Source organism: Mchenga conophoros, linkage group LG17 (genome assembly GCF_057382185.1).
Source record: "Mchenga conophoros isolate Kocher_MC1m ecotype Shallow Benthic linkage group LG17, M_conophoros_male_GT1.1, whole genome shotgun sequence".
In the NCBI taxonomy this organism is placed as follows: domain Eukaryota; kingdom Metazoa; phylum Chordata; class Actinopteri; order Cichliformes; family Cichlidae; genus Mchenga; species Mchenga conophoros.
Genome location: NC_140542.1, coordinates 4,887,995 through 4,904,878, shown reverse-complemented (window position 1 = coordinate 4,904,878; position 16,884 = coordinate 4,887,995). Strand labels below are relative to the sequence as shown.

Sequence of the window (16,884 nt, the reverse complement as noted above, 5' to 3'; positions counted from 1 at the left end):
GGTCTCCTCATGTAATGGCCCATCTGGTAGCTCCTCCACACTCTTGAAACTACTGGTAGACACAGCGAACTCTCTTGCAATAGCACACATAGATCTTCTAGAAATTGAACTACCTGATTAATCTGAATGAGCTTCAGGTCATGCTGCAAGTAATGACACTTGCAAAAAAAGCTAAATTAGAAACAAAATAGCCAAGGGGCTTAAGGAAAAAGCAGTAGTCTTCAGACCAATGTTCTTTCTAGGAAACGCTGACACTTGAATATTGGTGTTGACCATTCTGGAGGTGGTCAAAGTGGCCAGAAGACAGGAAAATGCCCCAGGGAAGCTGGCAGTGAGTGAATGTCCCCTGCGTGGGTAAATGCGCACGGTTCGCTTCGGAGACTATCACGGATCCTGCTGTATAATAACCTCAGCTGGAAGAAGCGACAAACCAAACATAGGCGAATGCTTTAAATATGGGTTTGGGGCTGTTTACGTGTGAATAGGGAAAGGCACTATCCCGTGAACCAAAGTGCATAAGCTCAGGAGGACGTAATGGACATTACAATCGGCGATTGTAATTTAAAACTTAGCACCTGCACACTCAACACTGATATAGAATAAAACGACTCAACTGAATAAGTTTCTAAGATCTTCATTAAGGAGTCTTTATTCTCCAAATTTACATATTAAAAGATTTCCAAAGGGAAGAAATTGAAAAAATAAGAACTGATTATATCACCTTCCCTATCCCTCCTAAAGGGAAAGAAGACCAATTTAAAATTTTGAATAAAATTTACCTGACAAATAGACTCCTTGGTGATAGATTCAAAATAGAAACTGGTAATTGTGTATTTTGTGAAACAGAAGAGGAGGATTTGGACCATCTATTCTTTTTGTGCAATTTTATACAAATATTTTGGTTGGATTTTCATACCTGGCTTTATTCCAGTGGGATTCAAATGACCCAATTTACCTTAAATATGATAATGTTTTGGAGTGTTTTTGAAAGAAAAGAAAGCTAATTATGTTGTTAATGTGTTATTAATCTTGTACAAGCAATTTATACATAAATGTCGTTTTTTTAAGACCAAACCAACATAGGCTTACTGGAAAAACGACTTAAACCTGTTGGTTGAATCTTTGACCTTAGTTAGAAAGGAAAAGGCTGCTTTTTTTTGTTTCCTTTGTGGAAGATTTTGATTTAGAGAGTTAATAATCTGTTAAATTATGTGACCCCATCTTTATATTATCTTTTTCCTATGCATGAAAGTTGCTAATATGTAAGGAATGGTTATTCTCTGAATGTGTGCATTTTGTTTGTATGTTAATATTACTAATAAAAAAACAACAACAACAACAAAACAAAACAAACGTGTGTTAAATTTGAAAAAACAAAAACAAAAAAACGACTCAACTTGGTTACGGTCGCATAAAGGGGAAGGTAGTGGAGAAAGGTGGTCTCGAACCCCGGAATACCGGTTGATAGCCCTTCGACCTAAGTGCTATGCCACTGCCACCCCACAACAACCGCGGAGCAGTCCTTTACTTAAAGGTCCGCAGAGAGAGGCGTGGAGAAGGGCGGAAATAAGGAACAACGATGAGGACGTGACGCCTTGAAATTCGAGTTTTTCTCTGAAAGGGTCAGGGATAAAGATTTAGACAAAGACGCTGAAGGATCCGAGCAATGCTGTTTGTTGGAAGAACTGAAGTATCACCCACTGTACCAGTTTAACCGGGGAAGGTTGAAATCCATTTTCCAGCCATTTTGTCCCTGATTTTGGAGTCAGATATACAGTTTTCGCAACGGCAGACGTGCGTGTGAAATCAGACAAGTTTATTTAGTTGATCTTTTAAAATATAAGTACAACAGCGCGTCGCAGTGATTGACCGCGCCCAGATTGACCGAGGGATTTTGAAGCCACTTAGAAAGTACAATAAATGTTCACTGCCAATACAGACATAAAACCACTCAATAAAACATACAAATGAAAATTAAAATAATTTACTATTAAACGATTTGGGAACTAGACTTAAAAAACTATGCCGCAAACAGAGCTAAATAAATAGTTGTCATTATATACATTTGGCAATATAGGAAAAAAAAGCACACAAAAGGTAGATGTTTTTCAATAATTAAATAATGAAAGTTTATTAATATATTTGCAACTATTTATAACTGTTTACAACAAAAAGCGAGTGTTCCTTCTGATCTCTTGCTAGTTTCTCGTCCTGTTCCTTTGTCTGCTGGACGTGCTGGACAGGAAAAGAACGCTTGTTTCAAAGCTTTTGCACTAAACTGTGACAAATGCTTAAACAAGGACGCAACAAGCCATCACTGTGAAGTAACATAATGAACTCATAATGAACCTGAAGCTGCTGGTTTCTGCTGACGAGTTGTATCCCGTCTGCTTCTCCTTTATCACCAGCTTTGTTTCTAAATATAAAATTAAAATACAGATATATATTGGTGCCTCAGAATGTATATAAAAGACGGATACATTAAAAGGCAGAGATTTCCGATGCTATGTTTAATATGTTTGCTTATGTCGGTAAATAGACGGTAGGGAACATGATTAATGATAATTCCTTTAGAAAGAAGTGTCGCGCAAGTTGGACTCAATCTCGCGAGAAATACGTTGGAAAACACTACCCATGACCCCACAGTTTGTAGTTTACAGATTAGCCAGCTAGCAAAACAAATAGCTAATAAGGAAGTAAGAAAAAAGTCTCAAACTCGGGAGGTAAGTGCTGTTCGGCAACCACCTTCTCACATCTGGGGAAAATACTGTAACGGTACTTTATGGGTTTCTATTCCGTCGCTAGAACTACAAATGTGCAAGAACGTCTACTTATTATTACCCATGTTAATAAGTTAGAGCTAGCATTGTCCATTGGTACATGGCCAACCAACGATAGCTTGTAGACAACAGCTTAAAGAACCGCGTAAGATTGATTTCAGTGACGCCTGTTTTCGTTAGAAATGTAGCTAGAATGCCAGTGTTAATCATGGGCAGTGAAGCACAGTATTTTCCACAGAAGATAAAAAGAAAACGGCGGAAGTAGTAAGTGTCCGATAACGGACCCACTGGAGCGGCTAGGCGGCTAGTTAGCATGTTTTGCGGCGCGATATTTAAAATAAACGGTGGACAATGTCAGGGGAACATGTTTTGAAATATAATTCAATAATAGAATTTGTAATATTAGCTGTAGCTGTTTTGTACAGAGCTAATTTCGAAGACCTTTCACCAACTACCAGAGTTCATGGTTCTGCTATTTTCATTTCTTTAATTTCTGACCAACTGGCAATAGTCTGAAATTATTTTAGGATTAGTCGGGGTGCTTGAGGCTGAAGTGATGTAGCAGTGGCAATCACGGCCCCTGGTATCCGCAGCAGAGCCAGCAGCCAGCTAATCACTTGAGACAGATGCAGAGCTTTCAATGCTAAGAGGCTGTGATTTTAATAAGTAGCTGGGGAGGTTCTTCTTAAAGCCACCATGGTTACTAACTGACAACAAAGCCACCAAGTCATCTCTGGCTTTACTACACTGCAGGCAGTTTTATTACCATTACAAAGGAAGAGATTTTTTGAAAACCTCTGTTCCTTTGCTTGGTTTACCCAACCTTTTTAAAAATGTATTTATTTATTTAATTTTTGTCTCTTCTTGTTTTGGGATCTTTCCTGTAGAGGTGAGATGACCTCCTCCACCCTTGGTCAGTCGGCTCCTCATCTGCCAAACTTGGAACCGGGGATGGGGAAGCCCGCAGCCATGCTGGGGTTGTCAACTGGATTGGGGGGAGCAGAGATGGAGCTGCAGAAGATGCTGATCGACGAGAGAATGAAGAGTGAGAACCACAGGAAAAATTACCAGACATTAAAGGCGGAACATACCAGGTGAAAACAAATTTTATTTGATACTTAATGACACTATATGTCTGTGTAGGGATCACTTGGAAACAAAAATGCTATCTTCTTACCAACACTGCTAAAAATGGGGAAACTTTAGAGAGGACAGAAGATTGTAATAAATGTGTCAGGGGCAAATTTTGGTTATTCTCTTCTTTGTCCGTTGTGCAGCCTGCAGGATGAGTACACACGGGCACAGGCTGAGCTGAAGCGCCTGCTGAGTGACAAACAGTCTGAGCAGGAGAAACTGCAACTGCTGTTGGCCGAGCTGCGTGGAGAGCTGCTGGACAAAGCCAGGGAGCTGGAAGAGCTTCGTCTGCAGGTACACCACCCCCAAGATCAGGGGAAGTCTTAGATAGTGAAGATTAACGTTCTTGCTTTTGTTCCCTGTAAGATTTGCACATTCCTAAATATTAAAGACACCCAAATAAAGTGACATTTATTTCTCATCGTAATCTTTCTGGATGAAAATGTGTGTGTGCTTATGTGTTTAAAAGGTGATGACCCCTCAGCGGCTGGAGTTGCTCAGAGCTCAGGTGCAGCAGGAGATGGAGGCTCCAGTCAGAGACCGATTCAACAAGCTGGAGGAGGTCAGGCACTCTGATTAGTTTTTTGCAAATGAAAGAGAAACAACTTTGCAAAATCCCCAGATGTTCAGAAGAGAAAACAAGAAAGGCATAAAAATATATTTATTTTATAGCTTGAAAAATGTCATTCAAAGGTCTCAGCTGCCATTATTATAATTAATATATCTGTTAAGGCACTCAAAAGCGTCACGTTAGTAAAAAATGAATAAATGATCCAAGCTAAACTGAAAGTAACAGCCATTTCATTTCCAGTCCAGCATCTGCAATAAAGTCATAATCATACACTGGGGTTGGCTTTATATACAGCATGCATGAAGCAAGACATTAAAACTGCACAAGGCAGTATGTCTCTGCTTGTAGTCCATATTCAGGATGTTGTAGTTTAACAACAGCATCCAGTGTTGCTTTAAGCGGCCCGGTGTAAATGCATTGGGATTTTCTTTTCCTAAGTCCTGATGATGACATTATCACATTTTTGTTTTATTTCACAATGTCCACCCACAACCCTGAATGCTAATGTAGTTCTTCACTTGGGAGATTTTGCATTCGGGGGGGAATCAGTATAATTGGAAGTACTGGAACAAGATGCTATTTCATGTGAACTGTTTTTACATCATTTTTCTTAGTTTGTTGATGATAATGCACGTGACTAAATGGCCATAAATGGGTTATAGTGAAAAATGAAATTGCTGGGCTATTTAACACTTCTACTGAATCTGTGCATATAAAGTCCATAGCAACAAGAGTTTTAAAGGTCCTTTAAAGCCCTAGTAAAGGAAAGAGCAGCTAATTTCCATGTTCTTTCTTCTAGGAGACGGAGAAGTACAGGTCTGAGTACAACAAGCTGCGGTATGAGTACACATTTCTCAAGTCCCAGTTTGACCATCAGAGAGAGGAACACGCTCGTGTGCTGGAGGAAAGGAAGATCCGCTATGAGGCGGAGGTGGGCTGGTTTGTGTGCAGTGAGCGGTGGCATGATTTTAATTTGTTGTGACTCACCCACGTCTAAATAAATAAGTTTTTAAACTTGTATTATTGTACTATCAGGTCTCCCGTCTGGAGAAGGACAGAGAGGAGCTGGTGGCTCAGTATCAAGGTTCAGATGCGCTGCGTGATGGGAAACGAGTAGAGGCCCTTCTGAGAGAGAAAGCTCAGCTCCACCTACGGCTGAAGGGGTTGGAGGCAGAGGTGGCCGAGCTTAGAGCCCAGAAGGAAAATTCGGGTCAGCAGGCTGAGAATGTCCAGCGCATCCAGATCAGACAGCTGACAGAGTCTCAGGCTGCACTGAAGTCACTGGAGGTGGCTCATTTCATGTCATTATAATAAACATAGCTGCAGAGTGATCAGATTTCCTTTTTTGGGAGTATTTGTGTTCATCATAACTGATGGATCTGATTGGTTGATGTGACAGGCGGAGCGCCAGTCGTTGCGTCTGCAGCTGGAGCGTATGGAGAGCGAGCTTCACCAGTGCCATGAGCAGAACAGCCAGCTCACCGGGAGACTGCACAAAGCTGAGAGAGAGGTCAGCTCTCTCACCTCTCAGGTACACTGTTCTTTGGTCTCTGACCCTGAACTCTGACAATGGACAGTGTTGGGGAGCAACAGAATACATGTAGCGCCGTTACGTATTTAAAATACAAAATATGAGTAACTGTATCCCGTTACAATTACTTTATTACTGTTTAAAGGGGTGGTATTCAGAATACAGTTACTTTATTTAAAAAAAAATGGATTACATGGTGGTCTTTTCCTGTTTTATATATAAGGCTATGCCCTCTCTATTTTTGGTAATTTCACGCCGGTGGAAACCCAAACAAAACACGCATTAGGAGGCTCTAATGTCTGTGTCTCAATCTCGCGGCCCATGTCACCCCTACTTACATAATGACCTGAAGAAATATTTTAAAAAATTATTTGAAAAATTATTTAATTTGAAGGCAATAGGCAGAGTGTTACAGGCGTAGCCCTAAAGAATGTAGCCTCATGGGCAGTGTAGTCCGTGCTGCAGGGAGAAAAAGGAGACTCGAAAAGTACGAGCTGTCATCGAGCAAAAACGGTAGCTGGAAGCATGTAAATATAATAATAACCACTGCAGCCAAAAAGAGTGCCTGATGAGCCCAGTTGTAATATCTCGCTATTTACATTTGTGTTAAGAAGTTTTTTTTGGGGGGGAAATAAAGGGCTATCTGACATGTTTTTTGTGCATCAGATTGAAAGCCTGAGGCATTCGCATAAGCTGGAAATAGCCAGCGTCAAACTGGAGTGTTCACGTTCTAAAGGGGAGGTGGAGAGAGAGAGAGACACCCTGCAGGGACAGATTGATGGTATGGGTCTCTTCTCTTTTCACATTCATCCAGCTCTCTCACGTAAAAGAGCATGCCAGAAATATGCAAGAAAACTGTCTTCATACCCCACTTTAACCTGACTTTGTATTGTAAATGTCTGAAAACCATATGGATAGTTTCTTTTTCCTGAGATAAAGAAGAGCTCTGATGGAAAATAAATCTACTCATTCTCTAAGACTGGAAAGCCTTTATCACCCTCAAACCCAGTAACTCTGTCTCAGGTCTGCAGGCAGACGTGGAGGTGCTAAATGCAGCGGTTGAACGACACAAGGAAGTCTTGGTGGAAAAGGAGAGGGAGATGGTCAGAAGGGTGCAGTCTGCTCGAGAGGAAGAGTTCCGTAAGATGGCAGCCCTGCATGAGGAAAAGTGAGAGTCGCCTTCATATGTCCGATGTGTGATTTGGATGTATTCTTGCAGTTTGAAACCACCTGTTAACAATGTTACACCATCAGTTATTGAAGCTTCCTTGTTTGTTGATCTCTGTGCACGAGAAAATGCTAACTTCCTGTTTTAAGGCCGGATGTAGGGTTGTACATTTCCGGTAGCTTTATTTTGCGGTCAATTGCTACTGGGAAGATGGACTCCAAAATCATGTCCAAAACACGAAAACGGAAAGATTACGTTAAGTTACAAAGAGCAGAAGGTGGGAACACTCACCATTGCTGTGTCATAAAAAAAAATCAAATGATCAATTTTGATGTTTGAAGAGAGTAGATTGATTGGTTGTTTACATCACTCAACACAAGCAGAGCCTGCATTACAAAATCAGAAGACACATTGTTCACATACAGAAGCACATCTCTGTGTAGTGACAGTTCTTATGATTTAAACAAGCAAATGCTCAGCATTCAAACTACAGGTGAACAATAGTCAAAGGTTTCCCCCGTTATGTGTATATATCAGCTAGTCAAGTACAGACCTACACACCATGTCAACAAACCGTGAAAAAAAGCCACAGAAAAAAATAAATGAATGATTGCTGGTTAACAAAGGTTATGTTGTGACTTACCTTCAAAATTGCAAGTAAACAAATACTGAGAAATATAACCTTTTAATCTTTTCTCTCTTTTCCTCTGAGGCGCGGGGGGAAAATATCGACAAGTCGATGTACATCATCTACAGATATATTCAGTAAATGCCCAAGACATGTTGTGAAATGTAAATCGCCGCTTGATTCATCCATTTGGTTGACTTGTTTTGGAAAACCAAACAAGGAGCGAATATCACACTGGAAACAAGGCGCTATACAGGAGTTTCCCCAACGAAAGTAGCATATGCTAAGGTGCACAGAGTCTATCTCACCCCTTTTCTTCAATTTGATGTTGCTAGGTTAGAGTTGGAGAACCGTCTTGCAGCACTAGAACAGCAGAGGGCGCTGCATGATGCCTCAGATCAAGCCCAGAAGGAGGAGTGGGAGGAGCGACTCCGCAGCACCCAGCAGGGTGAAGAGACAGCACGCAGAGAGCTGCAAAACCTGAGGTCAGGTTTGTGCTGCAAGACAACCACAGTTACATTAGTAAGAGGGCAAAACTGGGGCATGAGGAGTAGCTGTATGATATCTGAAACTTGCATAAAAGTAGAACTGGGGTTGTGACATGTTGAACTTTCTATGATTGATCTTGATTTTCTTTTTATCATCTTTCACTTTCTATTCCTATTTTGTGGTCAGCTACTAAAATATGTGTCAGGCGTAGAACCTGGAGACTTTTTTCTTGCTTTTTTTAAATGTTGTTTTTGTCTGATACCTTTTTTATTTTATCTCATAGGACTAAGGTACAGCAGCAGAGCTCACAGCTTGAGGAGCTGGAGAGGCAGAAAGCAGAAATTGCTGATTTGCATCAAGTAAGACACAACCAACCAACCATAAAGTCTTATTTGGACACTAAACAAACAAAAAAACCCAAAACAAACAGTGGTAGTTTTTATGCCTGCAGTAATAATTACTGTTTGTTTGACACAACAGCAAAACCAGGAACTTGGTGTGCAGATGGAGGCGCTGTCTCACTCTGAAAGTGACATGATGGAGACGAACCGACGACTGAGAGAAACACTGGACAGAGTGAGGGAGGAGCTGAGGACAGCCCGGGCACAGGCAGAGAGGAGCCAGCACGAGGCAGAGAGGTACACCCGCACAGTTGCCCAGTCTAACACAGGGATGTCAAGCTCATTTTACATGGTAGGCCACATATAGCCCACTTTGAAGAGGACCGACCAGTGAAACACCCCGTTCTGTCAGTGTAAAGAATTCTTTACTACACATTTGATCCCTGAGGTAGTTTGTTATAATGTATGCAACAATACATTTCAGTTTTTCTACACGATAAAGAAAAGTCTTACAGTGCGACTATCTGCTCTCAAATTGTAAGAAAGAACTAAGACGACTAATGGGAGTCTTTGGCGGGCTTAGTGTGGCTCCCAGACCTTATGTTTGACAACCCTTGTTTAACATGTACTCACTCTCATATGGCACTTTTCAAGTCTGAGTGACCACTCAAAACATTTTAACATGAATTTAGTGGCTTTTTGCTCCTTTCACATCCTCTTTCTGTCTGTTCCTTCCGCAGGTTGGTGGAGGAGCGTCGTATCGAGTGGTTGGAGGAGAAGCACAAGCTGCAGGAGCGAGAGGCTGAGCTGCAGCAGAAATATTCTCAGGTCAAAGACAAACTGCAGAGGGCAGCGGTGGCTCAAAAGAAGGTACCGCTTCTTCATTCCCTGCCTTTTACGGCACACCCTGGCAAAAACAGTAAAATCACCACATGTGGATTATAATCATTCAAGCTTTTTCCTAATCTTGAGACTGACAACACATCACAGATATGACACATTTCTTTTGTTTATCAGCTGAAAATTCTGGCTTTATAAATTATTCAAAAAGTTAAAAAAAAAATTAATTTATGCTCCATTTTTTTCCCCCTATCAAGTGAAGCACAAATTGATGTAATTGTCCTCTAATTTTCAGTACTAAAACTGAATAAGCAACACAGTCTACAGCTAACAGAGTTTGCAGTTTTTAACAGGCTTCTGCACCTGGCTGTGTTAAAGGAAGCACGGGCCGAGCTAGAAAACTGTCTGTCGTAACATGAAAAATGCTCATATAGTTCCTGCAAGAAAGTAATCGGTTGGCTGTTCAGTCTGCTGTGTCTGAAATTTCGAGCATGTGTCAGCAAAACTATAAGGAAGGAAAACTTTTAGTTAACTGGTAGATGTCAAAGCATCAGAACAGAAAAGTGAAAGAAGTGTGCCTTTTGGAAACAGAAAATATGCAACAAAAGAAGTGAAAAACAAATGTGAAAAAAAGGGAATTGATGTTTGTGACAGAACTGATTAAAAAAGAAAAAAAGCTGAATTACGTGATGTAATTCATGGATGACTGGACGAAAGCAGTGAATCTGTGTTAGCCAAGGAGGTGAGGCCGATGAAACTTTTTTTCCCCCAGTGTTATTCAGATGAAACTTGTAAACCACATTTCCCCACTCATGTGCTATATAAGTAACCATGTGGGCGTCATTACCTCAGCAGTAAATGTACTGCTGAGGGTTTTTGTCATTTAACAGATAGGAAGTAGGTTTGCTGCACAAGTTGTATTGATGCATGAACAGTTGTAAAGCTTCTGTTGATGCAGGCAGACCAACTTAATCCAATAGAAAAAATATGCCTGAAGTTAGGAAAGAAAAAAAATCATTATTCCATTTTTTTGTATCTGTGTTCTTTAAAACAAAAGGAAAAACACAAAAATCTGTCATTAATGCACATGCAACCCCTGGTGATTTCCAGGGGTTGCATGTGCATAGGTCCATATGCTTTTAACGGTTTTTTTGTTTTTTTTCAGACATTTCTTTGTGCTGTTTTTCAGTCATAAATAAACATTTTTAACACACATGTTCACAAGAAGACTTGAGGACCTTTTAATGTTTGTTTGCACTTTAACATTGTTAGGAGTTTTAACAGAGAAAGCAGCTAATCTATCTGTGTCTGTGTGTCTTTGTGTGTTTAGAGAAAAACGCTGACAGAGAACAAAGAGAAGAGACTGCAGGATAAAATCCAGTTGCTGGAGGCCAAGATTGAGGAGCTGGAACTGGAAGCTGCTGCAGTTAAAAAGTAATTGTGATCGCCTTTTTTAAAAACTGTGCAGCCTGGAGAGTGTAACTCGGGTTGCTTTGTTTTTATTTTTGACAAGATGATTTCTGTAACAGTGGCCCTATTAGATTGGAGGAGCAGTTTTCAGTAAAACTACAAACACAAAAAGCCAGTGTATAACACCAGAGGAGTCACTTGACAACTTAGCTTTTAGCCAAAACCGCATTTGCTCAGTTCGCCAGCAATGCATCTGCCGAGTTTGAAGTCGGATGGCTCAGTGTTTGCCAATTTGGAGAAGAACACAGAATCATTTCAGATTTCTTATTAGTACAAGATGATGTGTTCAAATCAACTTTTGAGACACCGCACTCTACTGTTTCATTAGGAAATGGCTCACAATATGGATTTTTTTACTTTTTGGCCTTGAATGATGAAGCCACACTGACTTTACGGGGGCTCGATGTCAGTATGCTCTTTTCTCTCGTGTGCAGGCGTTTATTGTTCTCACAGGAGCAAGCTCAAGTGAACAAACGGCTGAAGGAGCTGCAGAGGCGTCACAATGAGTTTCGGCGCCTCCTGCTTGGCGGTCAGGGCCCCTTCAGTGCAGGCCCTGCGTTCCTGACCTCTTCACAGGCCCCCTTCGTCTTCCTCGGGTCTGAGGGACAGTTTGGTAACAACCCAGTGAGTGTCTTGTACACTTCATCTCTTTGGTTAGATTCCTTTTTTTGCTTGAATGATTCAAAGCTCAGTATTAAACGGCTTAACCAACATTTCTTTGAAAGTTTGAAAGAGCTTCAGAAAGCCTGTGGAACTGTTGCTGTGGCTTCAGACTGTTGCCCAGTACTACGGATTATTATAATGGCCTGTTTATCCGCTCTTTCTGAGGCAGCTGTGGCTCGTTAGGTTGTCCGTGTCCACTATAGGTATATAAGGGTTGATGAACATATATGTGATTGGATGAAAAGTGCAATGAGTGGTCAGAGTAGTAAAGCACTATGTCAATTTACACTGACAGGCCATAGAGAGTGCACTGGCAGGCTACTAACACATTGTGATGAGAACGCTCATATTAACTCGACTTTATGCTTTTCTGGCTCATGGTGGATTTTAGGATTCACTTTAAAACTGCAGACAGAGCACCTAATGAAGAGTCTAGTGCTTGTTCTCCTGAAACACACTGCTGCTTGCACTCTGCGATCACACAGGATCGGAATTGTTGGCGCTTCAGCTGTGTTCAGTTGACTCTATGTTGCAGAGTTCATTTAGCAGTCTCTATAATGTTATAACTTCTCCTTGCATCTCTTTCTTTGCCTCCCCGCATCCTTTTCTCCTCTCAGGAAGATCATGGTTCTCAATTCTCTCTGTTGCGTCAGAGGCTGGAGAATCTGGAAAGTGCCCAGCAGCAGCAGTTGGAGGAACTGGGCTCTCTGGTACAAAGAGATCGGAGCACCACACCCCAGCCTGAACTCTGACACTGTTTCTACTTCCCATGGGGCTTCAAGTACGAGCACAGTTTGAGATGACATCCTGCTTTCAAATCAAGCGGACTGTGTTTGTATAAAAATAAAACATTTATTGGAAGAATTCCACATTTTATATGTCTAAAATGTGATACCTTGGCACTTTTTCACATGATATCCTCAGGGCTGGATTTTGTAATAAGAAACTTGTTTACATTTGTTATAAAGCCATTGTGTTGGGGGAAAAAATACAGAGGAGTCATACAGATGACACTACGGACTACGTTGCACAATGATGATACAGACTTGAACTGTATTAAAATATTTGTACATTAACCTTGTGCCTGACATGTCTTTGGCTGGAATCATTGTGCATTTGGGTTCATGAGTTTTAACAACAATTACTCCGCTGGTGAAGAAAGTGAAAGTCCATCAGATACAAAAAGCTTTCGGTAAACGAAACATCCTCTGTGAGGTTCACTCCCTTGCTTGATATTCACAGCTTATTCCTATTAGAGAAAAGACAGATGGTTCAACTCCAGGAGCAGCTTTTCAGTCCATCAAATGATTGCTTTACATGTTGTAGCTGCTCCTTCAGCTCAGCAGGGACTCCGTTCTCGTCCAGTTTCTGCTTGATCTGTAAAAAAGCCAGACGAAAGGGGACAAAGACACCTTAGAAAATGCAGTGTTTAAAGTGTCATTTAAACCTCAGTATAAAAAGCTGGTGTACAAAAAACTTGTCTTAATAAGCCTTTAACTGTAAAATATTTCAGGGCACAAAATTAGGAACAATTTAGCTTGTTAGTCCCGTGCCTCTGGAATGTTTTTTCAAGAAGGCTTTGAGGTCTCTTAAAATGGCCTGAAGCTTTAACAGTAAACGAAATCTGTTTTTAAAAAGTGCTGCTCTGCACCCAAGAACAGGAAATAACCCGATAAAGTCAGGCCTGAACACATTTCCTCTGCAGGTGCAGCCTTGTGTGTCACAAGGTTTCACAAGTGAAGTCACCAATGTCAACATCTTAGTCCAAGGGAAAGCAAATAAGATGTGAGTTATGGAGGACCGGTTCAGTTATTTCTAACATTTTGCAGTGATCAGAGTATTTTGATAACATATTGCCATTTATCCCCCCCCCCCCCCCCCCCCCTTTTTTATTTTTTTAATTTTTTAATTTAAGCCGTGACCAATTTTTGTTGTAACCACTGTTTTCTGTAGTGTGACCCTAGCCTTAGTGGGAACTGTGCTCCCATCTAGCTCTGTGCAGTTTGATTGACATTTGCCAGAGAACACCAGAACGGCCACTGGTTCCCCTCTGACTGATGGGGCAAATGGCAAACCTACGCTGTGAAGCTACCAATAGTGACACAAGCAAAAAGCAGAACTAGAGAAAAATCAGTCAGGAGGGATAAGAAGAGAGAAACGGTCAGAGGCCACCACCTAGAAAACTCTTCCTTTTTAGCGGTCGGGTTGCATCACAAGTACACCTCACTTTCATTTACACGAAAGCTGGTAAAATAGATATACAGTTGTTTATATCGCTGGAGTTTAACTGGGTTATATAGTGATAACCGAGTGTTCCCTTCATTTTTCTGACCAATGAATATCATAATCTCCTCTCCTCCTTCTATTCTTTATAAATGTGAGAAGAGTTTGGGTTTTCTCATCTGTCTGTATGTACCACTGATTTGTTGACTCCGGTCTAGTGATTTGTATCCACCGAGCACTCATCTGGGTTGTGTTTCCTCGAAATTAAGTGTGGTTCATGTCTGTTGTTTTCTTTTTGAAGGACATAGACTTCTCAACCAAGGCCAAACTGAAATGTGTTACTCTTAATCTGTTCACCTCATAAAACTGGCAGTTGAAGCTGTTTTAGAGATGGAAAAGAAAAGAACTGACCTCTGTGAAGTATCGCTCTATGAATTTGTAGAGTTCTTTGAGCGCTGCTGCTTCATTGAATTCATTTTCGTGTTTCTGAAAAGAAAACAGCTTTTAGTTCACTGCTGGGATTTCCAAAACCCTTGATTTTCCTGCATCAGCGCTAAATGGATTCACCTTTGACTCTTCGTGCAGGAAATCCTTGAATTCTGCGGGCGTGACTGGTGACTGGTCTCTTATCTGTTTGTAGTACATCTTCACTTCCTGTTTAAACTTGGGAATGTCTTTGGCATAGAGGAGCTTGTTGGTAGGCGCGTACTGAAATGGAGCAAAAATCAAGCATTATATGTGGCAAGATGCAAAACTCAAATAATAAACTGCAGATGTGTGACTGCTTTCTCCATAACGAAATGAAACCCACCCTTTTGTTTAGCAATAGTAATTAGGGATAAGATCGGTGCTGTACTTACCTTCCCCAGCTGCATCTCACTCAGAGAAAAGGAGTCCATGAAGGCCTGAGCAATGACGGACAGGCAGCCGTCCATATGTGGCGTCTTCTCCATGTCAAAAACAAACTGAGGGTTTTTCAGAATGTTGATCCAGAAGCGCAGCGGCAAACTGGTGATAAGGACATGAGAACATGAAACATCTTAAGACATTTGCTTATGGCCAGTGCTCTTTGATGTTTATATTTCGTGTACCTGTTGGTCTTCCAGATGTGCAGGACATCTGGGTCAGTGATCTTCATGTTTTCCGCCTGAGTGTCCAAGAAGTCAAAGAAGTACTTGACAGCGAACGGAGATCTGCTGAGTGTCAGGCCCCAGATGGACCTGAAGAGTTTCTCCACAAATGAATGCACTGCCACCTAAGAGAGAGAATGTAGTGTCATTCTCAGCTTCTTCACAAGCAGCATGCAATGAGCTGGTTTCTGTTCATTCATCTCAGTTAGTTTTACTACATTTTAAGATAGAAAACCAATTTGATAAAGTTCCTCCTAGAGTCAGGAGACCTGTGTCCGAGGGTATAATGACAAGAAGAGGCGATTCTGCTCTCTGTTAGAAAGACTGCATATTTACTATGACAGGTATTTGGCTGCAGCCAGTAATCAACCCGCTGAACACATTTTAAAATCATATCATTCAGGTCTTATCTGGGAATTTTCAGAGAGAGTAAATAACCTTTATCAGTATTAATCTCGTTTTTTTTTTTGTTGTTTTTTATTTTTTGTTTTTTGGGGTATGGTTCCCAAATACACTGCTTGCAAAAAAGATCAAAGGTACACTTTTTAAAACAGTGTACTCTCTGACCACTGGCATGTCCCCCATTTCATCTTTCCTAGTTTTTTCACTAGTTTTGGCTAGTGTCACTGTTACTACTGGCACCATGAAGCGATACCTGGACCCTACAGAGGTTGCACAGGTAGTCCAGCTCCTCCAGGATGGAACATCAATACGTGCCATTGCCTGAAAGTTTGCAGTGTCTCCCAGCTCCCAGCACAGTTTCAAGAAAGTAGAGGAGATTACTTTTTCTTTTGTTTTTTTTGTTTTTGCCTGTCCCGTTTGGCTCTTTTGCTTTCAGAATTATTGTCTAAAAGCGAAGAAAGATGCCCAACGGATTTACTTTACCAAATAGACCATCCCAGCCTTACCGTAATGGTCTATTTGATATACCTTTTATTGTTTATTTTGTTTTATTTTCACTTGCTAAATATGGGACAGATTTGACTGGGGAAAAGAAAGGGGAGAAAGAAGGAGGGAAAGAAAAACTGCAGGGAAGAGGGACGGGCATAAAGGGCAAAAAACAAAAACCAACAAAATAAGCAGACAAAAAATACAAATATCAATCATCTGGATCACCTGTTAAAAAAGAAAAAAGAGAAAACAAGCAGAAGAAAAAAAAGAGCAACATAATAAACAACATCACGATGATATATGGGAATATAACAGTAAATACTAAATATTAAACATTATTGTGCAGCACGTAATATTGACAGCGCACAGTGTGCTTTGAGGTAGGAGCCAAAAAGGGTGTAGTTTGTGTGTGTGAGCACCCATGTGTACACCTGTGAGCATGGACACGCTTGTTTTAAAAGGTACCTTCATGTAATGATCTGCTAGAGGGTGTGGGGGGGCCACAGCCCCGTCCTCCAGGGCATGAAGCAGGAGATCAAAACTCCAGACATCCAGAGGCCCTCAGAACACAAGAGACCAAGGAAGACCAACAGAGGGGCAGCCGCACCACTGTCCCAGAAAGAGCTGAGGAGAGTCCCAGATGAGGGGTCACTCAGCAGCCGCGGAGCAGAAGCCAGGGGGGGTTGCAGTGACGTGCCCGTGAGCTCCGCCAGCAGCCAGCTGTGCCAGAGTGACCGAGCCCCAGGCTGAGAGGCTGAGGGAACCCCACCCCCGAAGTGGCCCGAGCGAGCCCCAGGCTCCAGGCCCCGACAAGCAGCCACCAAGGAGTGAGCCGGTGTGTACCTGGGTGCCCATCCCCAGACACAAAGAACCACCAACGCACCGATGTCTGAGGGCGTCTGCCAATGGCAGGGGAAGTGGTGGGGGAGATAGACCTCCATACCTTGGAGGGCCTGAGATGTCCCTAGAGAGGTGGCATCTGATACCCAACCTGACATATAGACACAGACTTACAGGCATCCATT

General features: G+C 41.6%; 2 protein-coding genes across 6 annotated transcripts in view; one reads left to right on the top strand and one right to left on the bottom strand.

Moving 5' to 3' along the window:
• The first annotated feature begins 2,541 nt into the window (after positions 1-2,541).
• Positions 2,542-12,691, top strand: cep83 (centrosomal protein 83). Of its 5 annotated transcripts, none has more exons than XM_085251160.1 (16): positions 2,542-2,723; positions 3,668-3,874; positions 4,058-4,208; positions 4,384-4,476; positions 5,285-5,416; positions 5,521-5,772; positions 5,885-5,995; positions 6,683-6,797; positions 7,040-7,184; positions 8,148-8,297; positions 8,585-8,660; positions 8,782-8,939; positions 9,383-9,512; positions 10,813-10,916; positions 11,387-11,576; positions 12,233-12,691. In XM_085251160.1, the coding sequence occupies exons 2-16, from the start codon at positions 3,675-3,677 to the stop codon at positions 12,365-12,367; spliced, it is 2,142 nt and encodes a 713-aa protein (XP_085107286.1). In that variant the 5' UTR covers positions 2,542-2,723; positions 3,668-3,674; the 3' UTR covers positions 12,368-12,691. The 5 variants fall into 5 exon arrangements, with proteins under 5 accessions (XP_085107286.1, XP_085107282.1, XP_085107285.1 ...); XM_085251156.1 differs by having other exon boundaries at positions 2,545-2,723; positions 5,885-6,016; XM_085251159.1 differs by lacking the exon at positions 2,542-2,723 and adding an exon at positions 2,757-2,775 and having other exon boundaries at positions 5,885-6,016.
• plxnc1 (plexin C1) overlaps positions 12,448-16,884 on the bottom strand; it is a 36,308-nt gene continuing 31,871 nt past the window's right edge. Inside the window, exons 27-31 of the mRNA XM_085251155.1 lie at positions 14,930-15,093; positions 14,699-14,846; positions 14,406-14,546; positions 14,250-14,324; positions 12,448-12,992 (exon numbers count right to left, since the gene is read on the bottom strand). Coding sequence (XP_085107281.1) covers positions 12,888-12,992; positions 14,250-14,324; positions 14,406-14,546; positions 14,699-14,846; positions 14,930-15,093 — 633 coding nt within the window. The 3' untranslated portion in view covers positions 12,448-12,887. The remainder of the gene's footprint in view (positions 12,993-14,249; positions 14,325-14,405; positions 14,547-14,698; positions 14,847-14,929; positions 15,094-16,884) is intronic.

Bases quoted from the DNA above. Each gene is read 5' to 3' on its own strand.
- cep83 (XM_085251156.1), top strand. From the start codon at position 3,675: ATGACCTCCTCCACCCTTGGTCAGTCGGCTCCTCATCTGCCAAACTTG. The intron at 6,017-6,682 runs GTACACTGTTCT...TTTGTGCATCAG, and splicing joins TCAGCTCTCTCACCTCTCAG to ATTGAAAGCCTGAGGCATTC. The intron at 9,513-10,812 runs GTACCGCTTCTT...TTGTGTGTTTAG, and splicing joins CAGCGGTGGCTCAAAAGAAG to AGAAAAACGCTGACAGAGAA.